This window comes from Ascaphus truei, chromosome 8, assembly GCF_040206685.1.
Source record: "Ascaphus truei isolate aAscTru1 chromosome 8, aAscTru1.hap1, whole genome shotgun sequence".
In the NCBI taxonomy this organism is placed as follows: Eukaryota; Metazoa; Chordata; class Amphibia; order Anura; family Ascaphidae; genus Ascaphus; species Ascaphus truei.
This window is the reverse complement of record NC_134490.1, coordinates 75,419,159-75,442,468: the sequence shown is the minus strand read 5'-3', so window position 1 is coordinate 75,442,468 and position 23,310 is coordinate 75,419,159. Positions and strand designations below refer to the sequence as shown.

At 42.4% G+C, this 23,310-nt stretch overlaps 1 protein-coding gene across 2 annotated transcripts in view; it reads right to left on the bottom strand.

The window, feature by feature from the left end:
• KNDC1 (kinase non-catalytic C-lobe domain containing 1) overlaps positions 1 to 23,310 on the bottom strand; it is a 55,229-nt gene that overhangs the window by 15,440 nt on the left and 16,479 nt on the right. Inside the window, exons 8-20 of one of the 2 annotated variants that reach the window (XM_075612712.1) lie at positions 22,473 to 22,544; positions 21,841 to 21,902; positions 20,245 to 20,403; positions 19,281 to 19,358; positions 18,979 to 19,057; positions 18,684 to 18,834; positions 17,816 to 18,594; positions 15,815 to 15,959; positions 10,523 to 10,725; positions 8,631 to 9,031; positions 5,323 to 5,416; positions 4,190 to 4,287; positions 3,356 to 3,558 (exon numbers count right to left, since the gene is read on the bottom strand). In XM_075612712.1, the coding sequence (XP_075468827.1) occupies positions 3,356 to 3,558; positions 4,190 to 4,287; positions 5,323 to 5,416; positions 8,631 to 9,031; positions 10,523 to 10,725; positions 15,815 to 15,959; positions 17,816 to 18,594; positions 18,684 to 18,834; positions 18,979 to 19,057; positions 19,281 to 19,358; positions 20,245 to 20,403; positions 21,841 to 21,902; positions 22,473 to 22,544 (2,524 nt within the window). Of the gene's footprint in view, positions 1 to 3,355; positions 3,559 to 4,189; positions 4,288 to 5,322; positions 5,417 to 8,630; positions 9,032 to 10,522; positions 10,726 to 15,814; positions 15,960 to 17,815; positions 18,595 to 18,683; positions 18,835 to 18,978; positions 19,058 to 19,280; positions 19,359 to 20,244; positions 20,404 to 21,840; positions 21,903 to 22,472; positions 22,545 to 23,310 lie in introns of those variants that run through there. The other variant, XM_075612713.1, reaches the window with a different exon arrangement.

The following is a 23,310-nucleotide window of genomic DNA, read 5'->3' as shown; positions in this document are numbered from 1 at the left end:
ACCTGTTGTGGCTTCCTATTGGTTCGCGTGACGCGGGTAGGATTTAACCACTTGAGTGCCGGAGGGGGGCGGGGGAGGGGTTGAGCCATCAGCGTGCCACAGCACCTATGGCTGGGGCCATAGAGGGGGTAGCAGGGTTGAGGCGTGCCTGCTGAAATCTGCGCGATTTCATGCCCATGCAGGCGAGCCAGCGGGCGCAATCGGGAGGTGGGGGGAGACTGAGGGAGGCGGGGCAGTGACGTCGCTGGGCCAATCGCCCGCGACGCACCGACGTCAACGTGCCGACATCACGGCGCCGTGACGTTGACGCTGCTCCGCGCTGATTGGATGTTTTCAGCCGACAGCGCTCTGAAAAACAGTTTGGCTGTCGGCTGAAAAATCCAGCACCTCAGCACGCCTGCGGACGCTCGCGTGAGCCCCCTCTAAAGACATCCTCATGGAGGATGCAGGGGCTCAGCGCGGAGCGTCCGCACGGCTCAGCAGGAACGTGCCTTCTATGGACTCAGCCTAAGGCAAATGCCGATCACGTGACTGCGGTAGCTCATAACCGGGAAATGGAAGAGGCTTCCTTTTTCATTTCCCTACACAACAGCACATGGCGCAATCTCCCCTGGAAACGAACGCTCGATAAGCATGACGTTGGCACCCATAGGTTAAACAACCAGTTAGCGTTCCCGGCATATATGTTGGGAAGCCGGGGACCCGCTGCTGTCCACCTATGTAACAAATAACATACTTTTAGGAGACCGTTAATAAAAGGTAAAAATTTTAAGACTGCAAATAAATATGACGCTGCTATTAAATGTGAGTATTTTAAATGTCTGGTGACATTTTGGAGGATTACAATAAGCAGGCAATGATTTCATATATCTTTAGTGCAAACTTTTATGTCCCATTGTTTTAAATATGACTATACTGGCATCAAAGCTCCATTACAAAGGTAATGTTTCATATTGAGCAGACCTTAACATCTTTTTTTTGTATTACAATGCTAAGAAAAAAACGTGTCATGTTTGTCTTTAGCAGTAAAACATACCACCCAGGTTTCGTAGTATAATGTACTGCTGGTGCTGAAGTAGCTTAGCGATTAGGACAGTGCATGTAAAGCAGGGAATCCAGTATGAACACCAGTGCCAACGCTCACAGTGACCTTGGCTAAGTCTGTTTGCCCCCTGCATGTGTTTCAAGCAAACATATTGGTCCAGATGGTTGAAAGGAATAAATAAATCCTATTCATTTCAACAGGACTTTTTTCTTTGATACGTACAGTATGGCCCAGTTTTCTGTCCCCAAATTGCACCACCTTTGCCTTGATTGTAAGCCCCTGTGCTCGTGGCACTAAAAGGTGATTATAAACCCTCTGGGATTGGCGCTCCTTGGGAAATATATATCAAGGCAGAAGTGGTGCAATTCTGTGTCAAAATTATTGCACCATCTGTATCAAAGGAAACCAATCCCATTCAAATCAATAGGATTTGTAACTTTGATGCATTTTTTTTGCCACAGAATTTCACTGCTTTCACTTTGATACAATGTGACCCTAAATATATGGAACAGCTTTAGAATAATGATATACGTGTATGTGTAATTTTCTTTTAACGCTTTCCCGCTAGAACAATACTTTGCAAGCACTGCTGCACATACCATGTGTTTATTATATAATATAAAGAATAGGCGTTGTATTCATGTAGATCATAAAGAAATATGGTTGAATATATTGCTGTTTAGTAGGTGAGGATAATTTTATTCTACGCAGATGCCATTATTTATTTAGCAAGCATAACAGATTTAGGACACACATCTGACTAAACAGACTTGGTATTGAGAGCTACAATCTTAATAAAGAAACTCACATTTTATGCTTTTTTAGGCAGACAGTTTATTGGTTTTATTGTAGTTGTCATGACCTGCTACGGTTTTATGGATGTCTCTCATAAGGCTACATTATATTAAAATGATACAATGTAATAAAAGGCAAACAATGATCTTGTCAAGTTATTTTATATTCATTCTTTATCATATCCATGGACCCAGATCTGGCTCACATCTATCTTTGTTATTCTTCCTCACCACCTATCCCCACGGAATGTATTGAACCTCGCACAATGTTTTTCCCACCCAAAACCGTCATTAGTAGTGTTTATTCCCTTTAACAATTTAGCTCTTAAACTGTTTTTTTTTTTTTTTTTTTGGCATTAGCATGCTTTTAACAGATTATTTGGAATTACGGGGTAATCCCTCCTAGGACCAAAGGGAATTTATTACAGTGACATGTTTAAGGGGTCTCATCTGGGTAATTGATGTCTTTATTTACACAGATCTGACACCTATATATATAGGTCATTATTTTTACAAATGTAGACTTGGGAGGGGTTTGATTTCCTCTGGCTGCTCCCTTTTGTGTGATGTCACTGTGTTCAGCCGGAGGATTGTACACCCACAGCCCCCCTGTCCCCTCCCTTTAATGTCACTGGTTCTCTGATCAGGATGGGTTGGGTTAAGGGGAAAGAAAACACTTGATTGACAAACACTTCTCCATTCAGAGACCCCTAAGAAATTCAACTGTCCGACTATGTGGGATTGCATCTTTAAGGTACTGGAGTCCAATTTAGCCCTAGTATTGCTTTAGTGAATGAATCACAGAGGTTATGTGGTATAGTGGAGGTTAGGGAGGATTCACATTACACATTTTACATTTAGATTTTGATTTACATTCATGAATTGATTGCAATAACGGCTTTTCTTTTTAACACATCAAGAAAAACAAAGTCCAAGTTTTAAGTCGTTTACATCAAATGCATTCATAAACATGCTCCTTTCATTTCATGAAGGAACAAAATGATGCAAAGGGAAATTACAAACATGCGGTATGCAAATACTACCATTTAAATACATAGCATACATAGCATGTCCCTTCCTTTAAGTGGGTTAGACTCTGTATTCCTTAATGCGATTGTCAACATGACCAAGAATATGATGTTTGTCTAAAGCGGGGCTACAAAAGATAAAAGGAGGGGGCGATGGAGAAGACCATCGATAATAATGACAATACGGACAGGCTACTCAAAATCTTACAGGCTCAGTGAACACTGCTCCTATGAGATTAAAATATATATTTGTTCTGTCTGATAAATGAGAAGATGAACGGACAAATCAAACTGATAAGGAGTTGAATGTGGGGATCCAACCATGTTCGCCTATTTTAACCATTACCACTCGGCCACTCCGTCCATCACCCTTTAAAATAAGTCACGCCAAATAAATGCGACACTACACGGGAAGACCCTTATTAGAAGATAAAAAAAAAATAATAATACATCCCAACGGCACATTGTAAAATAAACAAAAAGTATACCTGGAGTAAAGATACACCATTAATCCAAGGGGTGTCCCAGCTTGTAGGCTTTTTAATTTGCTGTGACTAGTTTGTCCTTTCTCGTTATAGATCAGCAGAAATGAGGAGTCATCAGAAGGGTTCAACTCTATCTCATGCCTTGTAAGGTTTGCTACTGTAGGAAGCTCACATTGTTCAAGACCCCATTGCTCTGCATAAGAAACCTCCATGTAGAGTAGAGACATGTTCAGAACATGAACTGAAGCATTGTTATAGATGTCACAGAAAAATACATTGGAGCGAAGATAAATAGGCAATACACATGGCATCCTAATGCCAGCTACCAGTCAAGGCCACTGAGACCCGAAGTCCATCTATGGCAACCCAAATATGATGCCAGCATGTCCTGCTAATGTGCCAGTACTCAAAGCGTGATAGTACTATGGAGTACAGATTACCTCTACTTACATAGTAACATAGTAGATAAGGTAGGGAAAAAAATAAATGCTTTTATATATACACTTATTTATATGCACAGTATCACTCTGGGTTTAATTTTAAAAGCCCCTCTCTAATAGTCTTACGGCAGAATCTTCGTCATATTTATCTATGATATACGAATGTCTTTAAAAATGTTTATCAGATCAAATTAAAATCATATACACATGGTACTGTAGTTGGACTATAAAACACAGAGACAGACGGTTCAGGTCCTTGATTTAATATTAATTTTAGAAAATAATGGAATGTAAAGTTATAAACAATTTATGTAACCATGAACCAACCCAATCAATCAATGATCATTATTGAAAGTCTCGTGGAACATGTATGGTTAGGAAATCTGGCTTGCCTCACCTGAAGTAATTTTTTGGCCAATTCAAGAAATTGCACCTTTGATTTCATTTCTTCCAAATGTCCTTTTAACTTGGGTAACATTTCTTTTACATCCGAACCTTGAGACAGAATACAAATAGAAATGACACTGAATATTAAGGAAAATCAAACTGAATATAAAAAGACAGTGTGTGTCAGCAGAAAATGTGGTTAGTAACACAAACGTAGAAATGAATCCAATACTGGGTCTAGACATTAAGACCATGGCAGATTGTTAACTAACCTATTGGTGTACCCATTGCTCCTACACGATGCAGGTTTTACCAACATGTGGTTTTTAAAAATGAAACGCAGAACTTTAACCAAGTCATTTGACAAAACTATACTACCAGTTATTCCTCATCATCAACTCATTTCCTGATTGCAAAGTTCTATAGGCAGTTATGACAGCAGGAATAGGTATGGAGTTGTTGGGGTGAGGAGGGTTAAGGGAGATGACATCTTAAGCATGAACCAGATTAATTTTTAGTTCTGCTTTGAATCTAAATTAATTTCCCACTTTTGTGATTTATATCTAATACTATACACGATACATAAAGCTTGGCCCCCCGCAGACGCACTTACCTGAATGCCCTCCTACTGTCTTTGTACATACGGTCTCCCCACCAATGAGACTGTAAGCTCTTCGGAGCAGGGACTCCTCTTCTACAATGTTACTTTTATGTGTGAAGCACTTATTCCCATGATCTGTTATTTGTATTATTTGTTATTTATATGATTGTCACGTGTATTACTACTGTGAAGCGCTATGTACATTAATGGCGCTATATAAATAAAGACATACATACATATAAAATCAGCCTAATAGACATGAAAAGACGGGTAGAAGGGAAGGTGTCCGTAAATGAATTTTTGCCTTGATAGAGCGTCTGAGATTTCAGAGTTGGAAAAGCTAATTCACACAGCTGGGACTTCTAATTCATTTTTAAATGCATCTTTTATCCTAAGTTAGGATAGAAACTCAATTACTGCTATTGTTTATAGAGCAAAGTATGTTTTGGATGATAAAACCTTTTAACATCTTTGGTAATTCTTCAGGTGCTGTCTTCACAAGGCGAATAAACAGAGATTGATTAGAAAGCAGAACATTTTACCTTTATTCCTCTTTCCTTTCAGCAATAAGCTCTGATAAAACTTAATGGTTTTTCTGTAATTTTTGGTTTCAATCATGAGCTGCTGCTCAAGCTCCTAGAAACAGAAAATACCAAATTATAGGTTTTCATTTCAACAATTAGTCACAAGTTTACAACGTATCAAAGAAGTTCTGTCTTAAATTTTAATACCAGTTCTGTGATGTTACGCCTTTGCAGGAGAGATAACATGACAATGTTATATTAGGAGCAGTAATACATTAAATAAACATGCCATTTATGATCAAGTATTGCTGAGAAAATTCACAACTCACCCAAAAAGCTGTTGTTTCAATTGCCACTGAATCAAACTGTTAACTAAACCCAAGACAACTTGCTGGAGTGCTACTGTATATTAAGAAATCACTTGACTCAACACATAATAAGTGAGAACGTTGTGGATTGTTCTTGGTGGGTAGCAATAACCAGACTGGCAAGGTGTAAGGAATCGGGGAACACGTCCTTTGTGACGTGTTCCCTCCTTACCTGTCGCCGCACGGACCTCCGCTCTGGCACAAGCGCGTGCACCCCCGCTCTGCTTACAGAGAGTGCGCGCATGCTTGACACGGAGCCAAGCTCCGCCCCTCGGACGCGCCGCGCTTCTCTCGCACGCAGCGCGCACATGTGACGCAGTGCACCGCTCCCAGCTGCGTGGCAAGTATTCTTATTGCCCACTTGTCTCCTGCAGCCTATCCCTGCCTCCGCAGAGGCCGCGCCTGCGTTCCGCCCCCTGCCTCATTGGATCCTGTCTGCTATATATGCCTTGCTCATTCACTCCTGCTTTAATGAGCATAACTGGTTGTAGCCTTGAGCTCCTGCGTTTGTTGTGCTTTGCTCCTGTCTTGTCTCTCTTGCAGTTTTGATTCTAAGTGTACCGACCCGGTTTGACTTCTGAACCCCTCTGGATATCGACCCCGGCTTACCCTCGACTCTGCGGACCTCTCCAACCCAGACCACGGCTCTATAGACTTCAACAATTCTGACCTCTCCAGCCCAAGACCGTGGCAAGTATCTGGACCCTCTCCAACCCAGACCCGGCTACGTTGACAATCCGCCTGCCAGGCGCGCTTCCGCTGCTGTGGGTGCGTGGTTCTATACTTCCCCACCTCAGTACCGGGCTCCTGTCTTGCTCGTGGGCAGCACAAGCGTTACATAAGGTAAGAGTCTTTAATCTCTCATTGTTAAGACCCCAAGTCATTACAAAATGATATACTGTATTGTGGTTCAAGGACACTATCTGATAAAATGCAATCCTTTAGTTAAAATGTGCATAGGTAGCAGGCATTTAAAACAAGGAATGTAAAAGTATCTAGGGTTGAAAGAGAGAAGCTGGCGTATATCATTTCAACGACAACCTATTTACACAGAACAGAACCCCATTTTTTGAAGAAATACAGAGAGCCCACCTTTTTAATGCTGTAGAAATGTTTTTGCTGCTCAATATTTGGATTTAATAGTAGAAGACTAATACACATTCATAATACTGAAGCATAACATTGCCACTTGTCTGTGTACACACTTATGCAACAAGCAGATTGTATTCAACGACGAGCTATTGACCCGAGGTCCTCTTCGATATAGGCTATTATATACAGTATGTGCTATAAATGTGATACTTTTATAAATGTGCCATGTGGTGATCATTAGTACCTTAAGAAAGTAATACTGTTACAGTACAAGTCCTAAACAGAGGACAATATTGTAACTTATGTTGTACATATTTACAACCATCACACATCAACAATATACAGTGGATATATTACACAGAGATGTGACTATTACACACTCACTGGAATCACATTACCGACGTGTACTGCACCACTTAGAAGTAGATTTCTAGACATGAAATATGTAAACAAAACGCCCTACTAGAGAAACTGGAAATGTAAACCGTAAATGAGTTTTATAATTGCCAGGGGAGAATAATATTGCTTCAAGTCACTTGTAATGTGCCATGTAAATGAGGAAGGAAGAGAAATAAACACTCAGGTGCAGGTTTCACAATCTGAGAATAGCTGCTATAGAAATTGGGTAATACAAATTGCGTAAGAAGCCACCGCATACACAAATAACATGTCTGTTTTATGTTGCTTTGATATCTCTCTAAGGCTCCTATTCAATATGTTGTGAATTGAAATAAAGGGAGCTAAAATCTTCCCCCGTAAGGGGAAATCAGCTTCTCAATGTGTTGAACAAGGGCTTAAGAATGATGTGCTGTACAGTTGAACACAATTCAATACAGTGTGACCCGGATTTAATAAACTCTGTCAGGGCACTTACTCTTAAGTTAACGTCACGTTAATTCACTAAAGTTAGTAACATAACATAGTTACATATAGTAGTTACATAGTAGATGAGGCTGAAAAAAGACGTACGTCCATCAAGTTCAACCTATGCTAAATTTAGACAACAGATACTTTATCTTTTATCTATACTTACTTATTGATCCAGTGGAAGGCAAACAAAAAACCCCCAGTGTCACATCATCCAATGATGTCTCATAAGGGGAAAAATAAATTCCTTCCTGACTCCAAGAATTAATCCCTGGATCAACATATTTCCCATGTATACTTATTTGGTATATCCCTGTATAAGAAAACATGAAGCCATGTTTTCTCCCGTAAAGAGCATAGCATTAATTCAAACTGACCTTTGTTATGAGGTGCTAATGATATGCACATAAGGAGTTATCGTAGCACCCCCTAATCACCAAACTCTGTTGAAGTTAACAAATGCAACGTTGGTTTCCCGTGTTAAGTCAGCGCTCAACCTGCTGTTACTTCCATCCAGACCCTGAAATTGGGTTTTTACACCCATCCATATGCTGCAAAAGCCCTATGTCAGAGTTCGATTGGGAGTAACGCCAGCCAGACGTTAAGTCTATGCTAATGAGTTCTAGTGCGGCAGCTATTTTTGCATATTATTAGCCAAGTGAAATCATGTTAACTCCGGGAACATAACGTTCGTTCCCGCTTTCGGCAACGTCACATTAGGTTCCCTGATATTACAGAGGTTCGTAAATTCCCACCTAAGTGAGACATGGGGTACAGCCCAGTTACTGATCCAAAGCTTAAAAATCTGCCATTCTTGAATACATTGTCAACTGTGTGTTAATCCACTTTTCATAATATTGAATAGGGGTGGAGTTTGGTAAAGCAGAAAAAACAATATACTTACCAGTCTGTCCCAAAAATAGAGAAAAATAAATATTACAAAGTTAATTCATTTTAATAAAGTACGTCAACATTAGCAATAGCAAGGGCCATACTTACCAGTCTCTTAGCTTCTATATTTTTGGAGCATTTCTCTTTCTCTCCTCCCAGTATATTAACATAGCGTTGAACCTCTGAATCAAACAACTGGGCTCCATAGAATGCACTGCACCAGCCAGGGCTGCATTTGTATACATCGGTTGGACAAATGGACATGGTAAGGCTGCTGTCCCGGTGCTTCACTATTGAATCTTCGCTGTTTTCTTCATTCTCCTCAGTAAATTCTGGACTGAGACAATAACTGTTGCGATCTAAAAATGTTCTGTACATGTATTGTTCTTTATCATCTGTTTGAACACCAGGAGTTTGTGATCGGTGATCCTTTTCAGTCAATTCAGTCAAGTCCAACTCATCAAATGAGGAGTCTCTCCCAACGCCAGCTTCCACCTGCATATCGGTGCCTTTTAAGGGAGAAAGGAAAGGTCATGCATAGGAGAATTCATACTGTGCTTTGGGTAAGGTCTAAATGCCACACAATGAAAGAATAATCTCAGGCCACGTGTGCCTCAAAAAAGTGTTATGTGGGGCCCAGGACTAGAACTTCACCGCTCCTTCCCCCGCAACCCCCACACACCATATGTGAGCGGCCTTATGAGAACTCCTGTCACACCTGTATTTCTCACCTGCCTCGGCCTCTCACTCTTCCTCCCATCTTCCTCACTCACACTCTGCCCCCTCCCTCTCCTTCACCCCCCCCTCCGCTATCACTCAATTACCCCTCTCACTCGATCCCCCTCCTACACTGGCGCCACACACACACACAATCCCCCCTCCAATACACAAACACACACACACAGAAAACCCCCTCCCAATACAAAACTACCCTCCCAAATACAGACACACTACGCACCACCCATATACAAACACCACTACCCCTCCCCAGATACAATTACGATCACTACCCCTCAAAATAGTTACCACTACCCACCTACAAATACAATTACCACCACACACACCCACACAATTACCACTTACTCTGGTTGCCGCCGCCGAGTCTTGGCTATCCCAGCTGCTGCCGCCTCTTCCCTTGCAGTCCTCTCTCTCTCTCCCGCTGGTGCGCGCTGGAAGCTAGGTGCACCCTAAAGTCCGGCGGGAGAGAGAGGATGGCGTGGGAAAAGGCGGCAGCAGCTGGGGAGATCTAGGAGCCGGGGCCCGGCAGCAGCAACCAGAGGCCCGGCAACTGGACGCAGAAGTTGGACCCAGCCTCTGGCCCAACTTCCAGCGCCGGCCGGGCCCCCCACTTCCTCCTGTCGGTGGCCCTGAAACTAGCAAATAAACAAAAAGCAGTATGTTTACAAGTGCTCTTTAACCAGTTCTCCAAAGGGGCCAGATCACATTAGGCCGCTTAAACACTACTATAAAGTTAGCAGGAGCAGAGTCTCTAAGGCAGTGTTTTTCAAGAGAGGGTTCCTAGGAACCCGTGGGTATCCCTAAAAAAGGGTTCCATCCAATTTCCAGGTCATTTAAAAATTGTACCAAAAATAGAAGACCTTACAGTGCATCTGATCTCAGACGCGCTATTAGAGAGGGTCAAGGTTCCTCAGAATGTCACAATATAATTATAGGGTCAACCCAAAAAAAAGTTAAAAGAACACTGCTCTAAGGGTCACACTAAAGCCACCAATTGAACAGCCTTGATGTATGGTATAATCTGGGATATGTGTTATTTTGTGTTTCATAAGTAAGTAGTTACAAGAACAATTACATGTAGCAGGTTAAGTACTTTATAATCGCAAATCCAGTACACTGGTCTCCGTCAGATACTGCTTCTATCTTACCATAGGTCATCTATCTTACTATACTGTAGGTCATCTATTTTACTATAGGTCATCTAATCCCAGTAGAACCTGCATTGTTGTCTCAATATTTATGGAAGGCCTGGCAAACCGTACCTGTATTCATTTCTTTTTCCCCAGCCACAGCAGTTCGTTGTGCCTGATGTGATGTGGTAGATAATATTTCTTCACTGTCCGTTACATCCGTGTGCTCATTTGTTGAGCTCAGTCTCTGTTTTCTATACTTTTTGGATTTTCTTTGGATTTTCTTTACATTCTGCGCAGGATTGCATTGATAGGAAGCATCTGTCGCATGTGTGCTAGGAGAAAAAAATAAATAAAAAAAGAAAAACGACAGCGTTAATTGCAAGATATTGTAATTCTTGCAGTGCAGACTGTACCTCTTACTGTCATATGTTGTGATTATCATCATCAACCTATCACACCAAAGAAGACAATGGAATCTGCTACATCCGTCTACACAAAATAAACACAAACAGTACTGTATATACATACATATATAGAAAAGGTTGTTTAGCACAAAACGTTGCTCTAATTTTTTTTTTTATTGTTTATATTTTTTGATGATGTAATAAATGTATCTTTATATTTTTTTTCAACCCCTGAGTGCAGTGGACATGTTCTATTGTTTTAATCCGGAGAGGTGAACACGCATCGTCCAGCGAGCACCTATGCTACAGCTAAGTTTCTATTTATATTCAGGAGTGTTTCCACCAAAATTGAGAGAGACACACGCACACGCGCACACGCACACACCTCAAAAAGGTACTAAAGTAATGACAAGTGCATGGGCCATAAGAAATAAATACAGAAATACTTCACCCACAAACCAAATGCAATGAAGTCCTCCAGTATGTGTGTTACAAAAACACACAACTTGTATTAGAAAATCAAACGTTTCGGTGCCCTGATGCGTCCCATAGTAGGACTGAAACGTTGGATTTTCTAATACAAGTTTTGTGCTTTTGTAACACACATACTGGAGGACTGAGTCTCCTTCATCACGTTTGGTAGCACAACACTCAGATAAAGTGAAAAATATACATTTATTCTGTCCTAAATGCATACTGGTTCGACGTTTCGGTCCTCAGGGGGATCTTCTTCAGGGGTAACATACCTGCTAGGGGCCACACAATAAATACCCTAAAAAAGGCACGAACAAACGGTGACAGGGAAAAGGGGGTGGGGCAGTGTTAAGCAAGAACAGGTAAGGGACAGCAACAAATACTCCCTGCTTCTCTTTGCTATAACTGAGACCTGGCTCACTCAGTCTGACTCTGCTCTGGAAGCTGCCCTCTCCTACGGTGGCCTTTCCTTCTCCCACACTGCGCACTGGTGGCAGGGGTGGAGGCGTGGGGCTCCTGCTCTCCTCTCTCTGCCGTTACCGAACCCTTCCTATTCCTCCCTCTCTTGCTTTTCCCTCCTTTGAGGCTCACACTGTCCAGATTTTCTCTCCTCTCCCTGTTCATGTGGCGGTCATCTATCGCCCACCTACCTCTACTCATCCCCCTTCTGCCTTTCTCTCTCAATTTGAATCCTGGCTCTCTTTCTTCCTCTCCTCAGACTCCCCTGTTCTTCTCCTTGGGGACTTCAATTGCCACATTGATGACCCCTCTCTCCCTTGGGCTTCCCGCTTTCTTTCTCTAACCTCTTCTTTTGGCATTCAACAGTGGACTGCAGCCAGCACCCACAAGGATGGCCACTACTTAGACCTGGATTTCACTAAGAACTTCTCTCTCTCTGATTTCTCCATTTCCCCCTTTCCTCTCTCTGACCATCATCTCATCTCATTCTCTCTATCTCGCTTCTCCCCTTCTCCACCTCCATCTACACCCCGGTTCTGCAGAAACCTGCGCTCTATTCACTTACCTGACTTTGAGTCCACTTTACGCTTCTCCCTCTCCTCTCTCAGCTCTGCTACAGACCCCGACAACCTGGTCAGGAACTACAACTCTGTCTTGTCCTCCTCTCTTGATCTACATGCCCCACTTTCTCTCTGCCGCACTCGCCCTTCTAACCCTAGACCCTGGCTAAATTCCCACACACGCATGCTGCGTTCCTCCACTCGTTCCTCTGAACGCCTCTGGAGGAAGTCTCACACTCTCGCAGACTTCCTTCACTACAAATTTATGCTATCCTGTTTCAACTCTGCCCTCTCGCAAGCTAAACAAGCCTACTTTTCTGCACTAATCAACATGCACAAGTCTAACCCACGCCGACTGTTCTCTGTCTTTGATACTTTACTCAAACCACCCTCAGCTGCCTCTCCTTCCTCCATCTCCGCTCAGGACTTTGCTGACTATTTTAAGGAAAAGGTGGAATCCATACGTCAGAACATCCCCTGTTTCTTCTTCCCATCCTACACCTCTTCCTAACTCTCCTCCTGCCTTCCTTGACTCTTTTTCCACTGTCTCAAAGGAGGATGTGTCGCTGTTGATCGCCACTTCTCCCTCTACCACTTGCCCTCTTGACCCCATTCCCTCCCATCTCCTAAAACCTCTTGCTCCTACTATAATCCCTACGCTCACACACATTTTTAACTCCTCCCTCTGCTCTGGAACCTTTCCGTCCTCCTTCAAACATGCAACAGTCATACCATTACTCAAAAACAGCAAGCTTGACCCTACCTGTCTTTCTAACTATCGACCTGTCTCACTCCTGCCTTTTGCCTCTAAACTCCTTGAACGTCTTGTATTCTCTCGCTTGCTCCATTTTCTCAACACCTATTCTCTCCTAGACCCTCTACAATCTGGCTTCCGCACTGCTCACTCCACAGAAACAGCCCTCACTAAAATAACTGACGACCTCCATGCTGCCAAAGACAGAGGTCATTACACTCTGCTCATATTACTCGACCTCTCTGCTGCATTTGACACCGTGGACCACCCTCTTCTCCTTCACATTCTCCATACTCTTGGTATTCGGAACAAAGCTCTATCCTGGATCTCATCCTACCTCTCCCATCGTACTTTCAGTGTCTCTTCTGCTAACACCTCCTCCTCCTCTATTGATCTCTCTGTGGGGGTACCCCAGGGCTCTGTCCTGGGACCTCTTCTCTTTTCTCTGTACACACTCTCTCTAGGTGACCTAATAACATCTTTTGGGTTTAAATATCACCTCTATGCTGACGACACACAAATATACTTTTCAACACCTGACCTTACACCTGCTATACAGACCAAAGTTTCTGAATGTCTCTCTGCTATATCATCCTGGATGGCCCTCCGTCGCCTTAAACTCAACATGGCTAAAACAGAGCTCCTCATACTACCTCCCAAACCTGGCCCTACTACCTCCTTCCACATTACTGTTGGAACTACGATCATCCACCCAGTAGCCTAAGCACGCTGCCTAGGGGTCACACTCGACTCCTCTCTCACATTCGCCCCTCACATTCAAAACATTTCTAAAACTTGTCGCTTTTTCCTCCGCAATATAACAAAGATACGCCCTTTCCTCTGTTGCTCGACTGCTAAAACTCTGACTCAGGCCCTCATTCTCTCCCGTCTTGATTACTGTAACCTCCAGCTGTCCGGCCTTCCTGCCTCTCACCTGTCTCCCCTACAATCTATCCTAAATGCTGCTGCCAGAATCACTCTACTCTTTCCTAGATCTGTCTCAGCATCTCCCCTCCTGGCTTTCAATCAAATCCCGCATCTCACACTCCATTCTTCTCCTCACTTTTAAAGCTTTACACTCTTCTGCCCCTCCTTACATCTCAGCCCTAATTTCTCGCTATGCACCATCCCGACTATTGCGTTCTGCTCAAGGATGTCTTCTTTCTACCCCCTTTTTATCTAAAGCCCTCTCCCGCCTTAAACCTTTTTCACTGACTGCCCCACACCTCTGGAATGCCCTTCCCCTCAGTACCCGACTAGCACCCTCTCTATCCACCTTTAAGACCCACCTTAAGACACACTTGCTTAAAGAAGCATATGAATAGCACTGTGAACATTCTGAACACATGATACATAAAGCTTGGCCCCCTGCAGAAGCACTTACCAGAACTCCCTCCTACTGTCTCTGTACGTTCTCCCTACCTACCAATTAGATTGTAAGCTCCTCGGGGCAGGGACTCCTCTTCCTTAATGTTACTTTTATGTCTGAAGCACTTATTCCCATGATCTGTTATTTATATTATCTGTTATTTATTCGATTACCACATGTATTACTACTGTGAAGCGCTATGTATATTAATGGCGCTATATAAAGACATACAATACAATACAATGCAATACAAATACGTGAGGGTAAAGTGGGGAATGGCAGGGAACAAAGTGAGGGCAGAGACTGGTAAATGCTGGGGACTGAAGTGTTGTAAAAATGTATAGCATATTAAACACGTCAAAATAATGCAAAATAATAAAAACTGATATATTTTCACATTCTCTGCCTAATTTTCATTAACATAATAGCACAATTAGCCATACAGTTACAGCAGATACTCAACGACACCCATTATATATAAAAACATATACACACACACACACACACACACACACACACACGTAATAGCTGGAAGATCATTGAGAAAGTCTAATCATATCATCCAGAAGATTAGATAGATACACACACACACTTACAGGGCTAAGAAGATAAAGTATATCTCTTGTAGATCCTTGTATCTAACCGTTTTGAAGAGAAACTTCTTTGCTGGCGCCTACAGGGTTTTCATGGGGAAAAATCCTTGCGTTGTAACGAAAAACCGTAACGCCACGGTAGTAATAGGCATGCGACATCGCACTCGTGCATGCGCACAAAAACACTGTCTGGTCTTGGCCTTCAGCACACGCGCTGAGGCCTCCTGCACTCGTGCACCAGCAGGACACGGAGACCACCCATCCACCCACAGAGAGACACACACACGCACAAGGAATTAACAGATTATAAATATAGAAGTGCAAATAGCTAAAACGCACGTTCTAAGTCAAACTTCTTTGTGTTTCGGCACTGAAATTGTGTTTTGATTTTTAATTAAAGACATCACCATCACAAATACAATTTCTGTGACAAAAGACAAAGAAGTTTCACTTAAAATGCGCGTGCTCGGCACACACGTTTTTTTATTTCTGCCAGATGGGTCTGTTCTGCCTCTTCTGGCAGCAAAATTAATGTATTGTGTAGAGGGAGTGTAATATAAGATCTTTGTTAAAAAAAAAATAAACTACATTATTGCCACTATAACACAAAATAATAATAATAATAAAAATAATAATACAAACTATGCACTTTTAATTTACATTTGTAATGGGGCTGCTTTGAAAGTAGACCAATATTTTAATATTTCCTTTTTCTTATTCAAATATTGCTCTAAAGAAGCAAGTTCAAGTTATGTGATACAGTATCAAATTCCAGCCAACATGAACACGGGAACAAAAACCAACATACCTGATACACGGGGGAGCTTTCCCATTGACAACTTTGTAGAGATTGTCAAGCAACTGATCATCCCAATACAGGTCACAAAACTTCTCACACACTGCACCGCAGAAAGTAACATACTGCAGCCCTGCTAAGGCGAAAATATATTCACCTACACAGGATAAAACATGGTTATTTAAGGCAAGGAATGAAACACTAACCAATTGCATTATAACAAGAAAAATAACAAGAAGAACAAAGAAAAAAACGATTTATTAACCCCATCAGTGGCCGAGGGTCCTGCCGCCTCTGTGGCCACAGACGGATCACGTGATCGCTTCAGGCAGCCGGATCAGAAGTGAAGGGGTCCCCCCTTTCAGTGTAGTTCACGATCAGCGCTCCACGGGAGCAATGATTGCAAACAGCCCCCTAAAAAAAAGAATCTAGCAAAAAAACGTGACATATGTCATGGGGCCCTATAGGGCGGCACTTTTTATGCCGTACGCTGTAAGTAAATAGGGCACTGAAGGGGTTAAAAAAACAAAAAAAACGAAATACCCCAAAATGTAACTGGCTGGAATCCCTGTTTTCAGAAGCTCATAACTTGATAAGGAGAATACAGCTGAAACATGGCACTTTCAGGGAGAATCAAGGGCCAAACTGCTTTGGCAACTCAGTCAAGTTGTAGCAAAATTTGGAGTGGCAGCATGTATTCAGAAAGTAGCTGAAAGACATGATTTGCGCAATAAATATTATTTTCTAGGAAATTCAACAGCGGAATGGATTTTCATGAAAACCGGCAGAGTAGAAGTAAGTTCTCTTTAGTGCTTTTGCAAAAGGCAGCAACCTGTCCTTTACATCATCAATACATTACTCAACTGCAAATGAAGCATCACAATGATAGAAGTTATACCGGCACATTAACATTAGGATATAAAAGCATCCTTTGCCTAAATCCCGAGGCTTGGAAGGGCTCGCCATGAAATGCAAGGAAAAATGCTGTAGGCCATTTCAGCTCTGAAAGAGTTAAAATGATGTACCCTGTACTGTCCGTTAGGCTGGGGCCATGGTACAGCAGACCGTGCGGAAGCTGAACGAACAGATTGCCTTAAGGCAGTGTTCGCGTCCATGCGGCGTGCGGGCGGGCGTTGCGCAAGTAATCAGTTCAAACTGATTTCTTGGCATGACAGGCCGGACACGTGAACGGTTCACCCAATGAGGGCGAACTAGCTCCGTGACGCCCCTAAGCACGCCCCCCGCGACCAGGTAAGCGCCCGCTCACTGACCAGCCTCCCGCGCTGGCGAAAGCACCATGGCCCCAGCCTAATACAGCTATGTGCAATAGGGAATTAAAAAATCTATTGGTAAATTTTGGTTCTAACTAAATAACAACGTACACACCGCTTATTTAGACCCTCCTACGTAACTCACATCCGCTCCCTACCCAAGATGCTGAGCTAGTAACTTCTTACAATACCAACAAGGGAGTTACAGCAGTGCATTTCCTATACCACAGCCCTAGTACAGTGACTCCATACAAACAAAGACCTTTCATCATTTTGTAGCCCGCAGCAAAAATTGTAATGAAAAAAGTAATTGCTGGATGCAAGGGAAAAAAAAAAAAAAGGTTTCACAAACACGAGAGTGAAAAGAAAGAGAAAATATACCATGCTGGTTACAAAAGAATTTGAAAGAAAATGACATGAGAAAATAATTGTAGAATATGAATTCTTATTGTAAAGCAGACACATGCTAGCATAGTGCGATGTGGTCTAAAACGAATTATTTGCTACGTGGTATGACTTCCTGGAAATAAGGAGGAATACTGCTGGAGTTTAACAAGGCATTAATTCCCCCCATATATAATAAAATACTTATGATATATCATTGTTTCAATACTTCCTTCATCCATACAACACAATAATAATATTGTCATGACAAAGATCAGCCAACCACCACCAAATATCCTACATTATGTTAAATGTGGTGTTCTCTAGAGCGTTCATATGCTGAGACAATTGTACGCACCCATCGCAAGATCCTCAACTCCATTTTCTAAATATCCATCAAATGCAAATTCATCCCGTATAAGGTGGACCACGTTTTGCAAAGGTGAGCACATTGTCCTTTGTGTCTTAGAGTCTAAGTTAGGAGCCGTCTCTTGTGAAATACATGGATTGTTTGCTTTTAGCTCACAATGTTCCACACCTTGATAAGTCGGAGTATCTTTAGAAATGAAAGCCAATCCTACATTAGAAGATGGTATGTGACCTATGAAATCATTAACTTTCATCTGCAATTCGTTGCACTTGGAAATAAAAGGCACAGTGAGAGGGTCGCAGCTTTTGATGTTACAAGAACCAACGTCATTGTTTTCCATTGTGCCTGGGGTCTGTGTATTCGGAGTGCCAATGCACTGAGACTCCGGTTCAGTCTCAAGAAATATACTTGGTATATGTTCTGGTACAGTGAGTTGTACACGTACGAGCTGCAGAATTCCTGTCTTTGGGTCCTGTTTGAGAAGATAATTATTTATAATTGGACTGCTTGGCAACGTTGAAGAGGTTGAGGAAATGGAAGATGCAGCAGATGAAACCTTTTCTTTTCGATCAGGCGAACAGTCTGAAATGGATGAATCCCACGTATTTGAATTCTGGGTCTTTGAAGAAATGTTGCAGGAATTGAGAATTTGGCATGTCTTGTCTTCATCTGCATGAATTTCAATGTCATTGACCCCAATATGCACCTCTTTGATTTCTTTTTTTTCAACATTTACCGACTGTTCAGCATAAGAGAATGTGCGTTTACTGAAAGATATAATACACTGTGTAAGTAACACCAATACAACATTGGATACAAGCATCACTAATCATCTGTTGGAAGTAGACATTCATACCTGCTGGCATCTGCATTTTGCATAATAATTATAGGTTTAAAATATGTGGCTGGAGATGTAAATGCAGCCGGTAAGTTGGTAGGTTCGTCTTTTAATGGAACTGGGCCTTTAACTGCCATAAGTTTTCCATTAGTGGAAACTGGAACAAACCCTAAAAGCAAAGAATACAGGGTCAATAATGATCATGCAAGACATACATAACTAGTGACAGCATGTTCATGTGATCCATGTGTTTGCATGAGAAATGGCGGTCACAGTTTTCCGTATGGATGGAGAGGTATAACGTTACAAATACCTGATGAAGGCTCTGAAAATTCATTTGTGGGCTCAAAGGAAAGGCTTTCTTGGAAGAGCGGGTCTGTATTCTGGCTGGACTAAATAGAAAGAAAACACGCATATCAGAATTTATAGGTACACAGGTACTGTGTCAATTACAGAATAAGTGAAACACTTCCCATTTCTCTAACAAAAGACAAAAAAATATATATATATATACACATACGACAATATCCGATTATTGTTGTGCTTTCCAAATTATATTATTATTATACATAAACTACTGATTATTGTATATGGTCACGGACAGTATGTCCTCACCTGATATGCAAGATTGCTTAGGCGGGCCCATATTACTTTACTATCTCCACCTCTTTGTAGTAGATATTTCCTGCAAATCTATAACAGAAAATAAAAGTTGGAATTTAAAAAAATAAACAAATATTTGCGATATCAAATAATTTGTCTTCAAACAAAACACATTGAGACAGTTTTTACACAACTAGCTTCTTGTTTTCAGTAAATAGTACATGCTATCTTAAGAGGTCTGCCATATACTGTAATATAGTAGAAAATTATAGAGTCCTCCAGCGCGTAGACTTCTGATCCTCTTCTCCTCAGTATATACAGGGAAGAAAGAGAACAGAACACAGACCGAGGGTGTAATACAAATTAATATAGCAGTTAATAAAATAAATATCAATGCAGAGATTGACACTTGCCTGTGCCTTTCTCTCACTCAGTATGCTTCCCCAGATGGACTCTATCATTTTCTACTGTCTATATTTCTGGAGGAATTGGAATAACCTCTACTGGACTCTAGCTGCGGGATAATAAGTATATTTATGTTGTTTATAGGATTGGCGCCGTTTCATATATCACTGCTATTGTGAGTGATATTAACCTTCGCATATACTGTAATATAGCTTCAAACCCCTGTTTTGCAGGAATGGGAGGCTTCTAGTATACAGCAGGGCCCCGCTTCTTGGCGCTCCGCCGATACGGCGGCACCGAGAAGGGGGCCGCCATGTTGGATCCTAAGTCGTGCATGTGCAGAACGAACGGTTGCGCCCGGTGCGCATGCGCAGACCGTAGTTTGCGCGCGCAGACCATAGGTCGCTCGAGAGCAGAGAGCAGAGGATGCCGGCAGGGAGGAGAGTGGAGGCTGGTGGGGGCGGGGTTAGCCTCAGCGGAGCCCCAACACTTCCGATGTCTGCTGCCATTCTGCAACCATTCTGCTGCCATTCAGAAACATTCTGCAACCATCGCTCTGTAATTACAGTACCTGCAGAGAATCAGCTAAAGTAGGTCTTTCATCAGCATTCCGTTTTGCCATATGTAGAAGAAACCGTTTCAGTTTCTTAGGCAATGCTAGTTTTTGATTAGGAGGGACGTTGTGTTTAGCAGCAGACCATAAAATGGCTGCTATACCGTACACACAGGCCTGTTAAAGGAAAGTGTGAAAACATGATTACATCTGTAAAAGAATGAAAATGAGACACGGTCGAATAAAAATCAAATTAAAGGTAAAACTGCATAAAGATAATGTTGTCAGACGTAACCAAGGAAAGAGAGATGCAATAGTTCCGAATTTTGGAAGATAGATTGAATTTCCGATTTAAAGTGGAATGGAAAATTTGAAATGGGGGGAAAAAAAAAAAAAAAAAAAAAAACTTGCATTAACCAAGTTATAATCAGACTATGGGAAAGTTAGTTGGGCACTTTCAAAAGTTATTTCATTTATCGACTTGGCCTTTGTAGACGCCTCACCACGCACACAGTAACAGGTGAGCGTTATGTGCCGTCAAAATAAGATAAATAAAACCACTGATTTTCTTATGTCAAAGATTAATCCTGAAGAGGCAATCCAAGCAGGCAATTTTCTATGCAATTACATAGGATTGAAGCAGGGGGTTTCTGGAGCTGAACCCAATTGATTTCAGAGATAGACCTCTGTAGGGGTTGCCGGTGTCTGTTTTTTTTTTAAAGCTCCTGCATCACATGGGCCAATAGGAAGCCGTACCGGATGACGTCATAGCTTCCTATTGGCCTGCAGGGCACGAGAGTAGGGTTGTCAGGTGTCCAATTTTGAACCGGGCAGCCTGGTATTTTGCCCCGGTAAAAATGTATGTGTCCGGTATTACCTCTCTTGACGTGCGGTGGCTGCCCCGGCTCTCCCTCAGCTGCAGACCTCTCCCTCACTCTGTCCCACGGCGTCTGATGCTGGCGTGCGCCGGGCCTCTCTGACGTCGACGCGTGCCAGAAGTAAGTTTGGCTCCCCTTTCGGCATGAGAGGAAGGCCCGGCACACGCCAGCATCAGAAGCCTCGGCGTAGGACAGTGAGGGACAGGCTTGCAGCTAGGAGAGAACCGGGGCCCGGTGGCAACTACTGTGTCCAGCCACTGGCCCCCTCGCTGACACCGGGCCTGGCCAGAGACCGGAGACCATCCCTAAGGCAAGTCTGAATTTTATATGTATTGGGGGAGGGGGTGGGTGTATTTTTTTTATATGTATGGGTGTTGAGGGGGGGGGGGGTATTTTTATATGTATTGGGGGTGTGTGTATTTTTTAATATATATTGGGGGGGGGGGTGCATCTTTTACTCTTGTGTCCAGTATTTTTGGAGCAGCCACCTGGCAACACTACGCGGGAGCTTCAAAAAGCGATCATTATGTGATCCCTGCTAGCCGAGCTGGATCGGCCACCGGTAAGTATCTCTAGACACAGGGGGTCCCGGAGCTGAAATTAATGGGGTTCAGCTCGGGAGACCCCCTGCTTCAATCCGATGCTAAAAAAAAATGAATTGCCAGCTTGGATTGCATCTTAAGCTTTGCAACATACTGTATAACGTAAAGAAAGAAGGAAGTATTTTTAAAATTACCTTCTCTGTTCCTGGTCCTTGAGCCTTAAATTCAGGGGGTACACAAAATGCATCGTAAGGTTCTAAGTAAAAGGGAAATTAAAATGTGTTACCTTTGTTCTGTTTACAATCCAACAAAGGGCCTCATGCAGAGAGCAGCATTATCGGGGGAAGCGACATTTTTTGGCAAAATCTGCCTTTAGAAAGGCAGGTAATGGAGTTTTGAAACAAGCGCCATTTTTTTTTTAATTTGAAAATTTCGCCGCGCGGCTGGCGAGAACCTACATCTCGCCAGCTTTAAAAATTTCCAAATTCAGAAACGCGCGAACGCCATCTAGCGGCTGTTCGCGCCAATAACATGGCGCGATTTTCTTCAATTTTCTCCGCCAACTAAAGTTGGCAAGAAGCTGGAGCTCGCCGGCTATAGGGGAAAAAAAAAATGCGCGATTTTTTTTTTTTCCCTTTCAGCAGCGCACATCTCCTCATTTAAAATTCGCCACATGCAGTAATGGTATAAATAGCGGATTTCGCCCATTTCTGCAAATGGAGAATAAAACTCTCCATTAAACCAACTTTTTATTCCCCTCGCCAATTTTAAAAAGCGCTGCTCTCTGCATAGGCCCCAAAGACTGATTCACTGCATGCTATCTTACCTTCATTTTGAGGAGCAGCAAAAATAACCTCTCCACTGTTATCAATAAACACAGATTCAAGACCTAAAAATGCTGGAAAACACATCGAGATTCAGTTTATAAAGTTGAATCAAATCATTACTATTTAAAGCTGAATAGTTAATAAAGTTATGGAGGAAAAAAAAGTAACAGACAGTGGTAAAAAAGGCTAGACATTAATTTTCAGTGGGAATAATAAGTTTTAAACAGTGTCGTAGAGGAAAAGATTAACAGTGTATACAGATCTAACTCAAATTCTCTGTATTCTTATTTGACAGAATAACATATTGAATAGCCACTCAGAGAGTAATTAGTGGTATTTATAGGAGGTTGTGCTCTCATTTCGAAAAATCATAAACATACCACAAGGAATTACAAATGTCAATACTTTGAGCCCAAGCACTGAACATTAAGAACTAGAGCAGTGTTTCCCAACTCCAGTCCTCAGGGAACCCAGACAGGTCAGGTCTTAAGGATATCCCTGCTCCAGCACAGGTGGCTCAGTCAAAATGACTGAGCCACTGATTGACCCACCTGTTCTGGAGCAGGGATATCCTTAAGACCTGACCTGTTGGGGTTTCCTGAGGACTGGAGTTGGGAAACACTGAACTAGGGTAACACAGAACAGTTTGTGTACATAGACCAGTGGAAAACTCCAGTCCTCAAGGGCCACCAACAGGTCAGGTTTTAAGGCTATCCCTGCCTCAGCACAGGTCGCTCAGTCAATGACTGAGCTATATGTGCTGAAGCAGGGATATCCTTAAAACCTGACCTGTTGGTGGCCTTTGAGGACTGGAGTTGGCCGCTCCTTGATATAGAC